The sequence below is a fragment of the Eimeria mitis genome, genomic scaffold, assembly GCF_000499745.2.
Source record: "Eimeria mitis Houghton genomic scaffold, Emh_scaff3973, whole genome shotgun sequence".
NCBI classification, from domain to species: Eukaryota; Apicomplexa; class Conoidasida; order Eucoccidiorida; family Eimeriidae; genus Eimeria; species Eimeria mitis.
The window spans coordinates 1-2088 of NW_013572309.1; the positions used below are offsets into that span (position 1 = coordinate 1).

The 2088-nt window shown below is 61.0% G+C and overlaps 1 protein-coding gene across 1 annotated transcript; it reads right to left on the reverse strand.

Moving 5' to 3' along the window:
* Positions 1–73: 73 nt before the first annotated feature.
* Positions 74–1789, reverse strand: EMH_0071230 (uncharacterized protein; the record flags this gene model as incomplete). Its single annotated transcript, XM_013499078.1, has 1 exon — positions 74–1789. One exon carries the CDS (start codon positions 1787–1789, stop codon positions 74–76), a length of 1716 nt encoding a protein of 571 aa, XP_013354532.1.
* Between the last annotated feature and the right edge of the window lie 299 nt (positions 1790–2088).

Genomic DNA, 2088 nt, shown 5'->3' on the forward strand with positions numbered 1-2088 from the left:
AGCAGCAGCAGCAGCAGCAGCAGCAGCAGCAGCTGCTGCTGCTGCTGCTGCTGCTGCTGCTGCTGCTGCGGCTCTAGGTTGTGTTGAACTCAACTATATGCTGCATGGGGGCAGCAGCAGCGTCTTCTCTGAAGCCGTTGCGGTTGCTGCTGCAGTTGCTGCTGCTGTGGGTGCTGCTGTTGCTGCTGCAGTTGCTGCTGCTTTGGGTGCTGCAGCTGCTGCTGTAGTTGCTGCTCCAATGGGGGCTGCTACTGCTGCTGCAGTTGCTGCTGCTGTGGGGGCTGAAGTTGCTGCTGCAGTTAATACTACTACATTGGGTGCTGCAATTGCTGCTGTCGTTGCTGCTGCAGTTGCTGCTGCAGTTGCTGCTGCAGTTGCTGCTGCAGTTGCTGCTGCATACGTTCGTATTGCTGCTGCTGCTGCTGCCGCTGCCATCGATGTGTTCTTTGCTGCTTGCAGCAGAATAATTTTTGTGTGTGTATTCAGTAGTGGGGGCCCCCAAAGAGGTATGCTGTTGCTGCTGATGCTGTTGCTGTTGTTCTTGTTGAGGGGGCCCCCTACTGCTACCACTGCTGCTGCTGCTGCTGCTGCTGCTGCTACTGCTGCTGCTGCTGCTGCTGCTGCTGCTGCTAGTGCTGCTGCAGCTGAATTTGTTTAGTGTTTGTGTGTGTATTTGTTTGTCTCCATTCCTAAATAGAGCTTTCCTTAACAAGTAATCACAAAGGGCCCCGGGGCAGAAGCGTCTCGCATCAGCAATGGAGCAGCAGCCGGATAGGTTTCTGGTTGGGTCTGCTGCAGCAGCAGCACCAGGTGCAGCAGCAATAACATAGTGAACAACCCCACCACGAACACCACCCCCAACACCACCAACCCCACCACCACCACCACCACCCTCATACACTACACCCTCACCCCTTACTATCTTCAGTATACGGATACGCCCAGGAAACAAACTCTCACACGGGTATTTGTTTACTAAGCCAGAAGCAAACCCTAGCTGGTTGCAGCTCAGCATAGGAACAGAGCGACGCATACGCTCAGCTCCTGCTGCTCCTGCTGCTGCTGCTGCTGCTGTTGCTGCTGTTGCTGCTGTTGCCGATGGACCTTCTGCTGCTGTAATATACAAACTGCTGCTGCTGCTGCTGCTGCTGCTGCTGCTGCTGTGCTCTGGCTCTAAGACGGATGTACTCACCCCCATTGGCGGGGGCCCCAAACCCCGAGCCGTACACACCGCAAACGCAGAGGGGTTGGGGGGGGCCCCCCACCCCTCCCCTGGTGGTATTAGAGGAGAGGGGGGCCCCTGCATGCACACTGCTCCTTCTTTGTAGTATGAGGAGTCCAGCGGTGCCTGCACTACTTGGTGGCTTGCGGGGGGGCCCCCCGGGGGGGGCCCCTCTGGTGCGGCTGCTGCTGGCGTACCCAGGGGCCCCTGAAAGCCGCCATCGAATACCCAAGAAGACGGGGGGCCCCGCAGAGGGGCCTCCTCTCTAAAGGGTATGCAGGGTAAGCATGCAGCCACAGGGGTGGGGGGGCCCCCTCCTGCTTGCGCAGCCCCGGGGACCCACCCCGCCTCCCCCTGGGCCCCCTCAGCACCACCCAGGCACACGGGGGCCTCTGCAGGGGCCCCCTCCCCTGCTGGTGTGTTGTAGGCGGTAGGAGATATGAACACAGAAGAGGAAACGGGGGGCCCCCCCCCTGGTGGGGGGGGGCCAGGGGGAGGGCCCCAAGCGTACTGCTGCTGCACGCCTTGTTCTGTGGGGGGCCCCCCAAACCCCGGAACGCTGTGCATAGGGGGCCCCTGAAGAAACGGGGGCCCCAGGTCCTCATCACTTGGTTCGTGAACAGTGAAGCCCGAGGGGCCCCCTGGGGGCCCCCCTGCTCCTTCTGTTTCAGAAGAAGACCTCCATGAGCTAGAGGGGCCCCCCGATACATCTGAGCGGCCGCCTGATGGGGGCCCCCCCCCTCTCGCCCCTGTTAGCCTCAAACGTCTGTATTTCTTGGGGCTGCCCCCGCTCCCCTTCTTGTGTGGGCTGGAGGGGGCCCCCCGGGATCCCCTTGACCGTGCTGCGCTTACTGCAGCACCTGGGG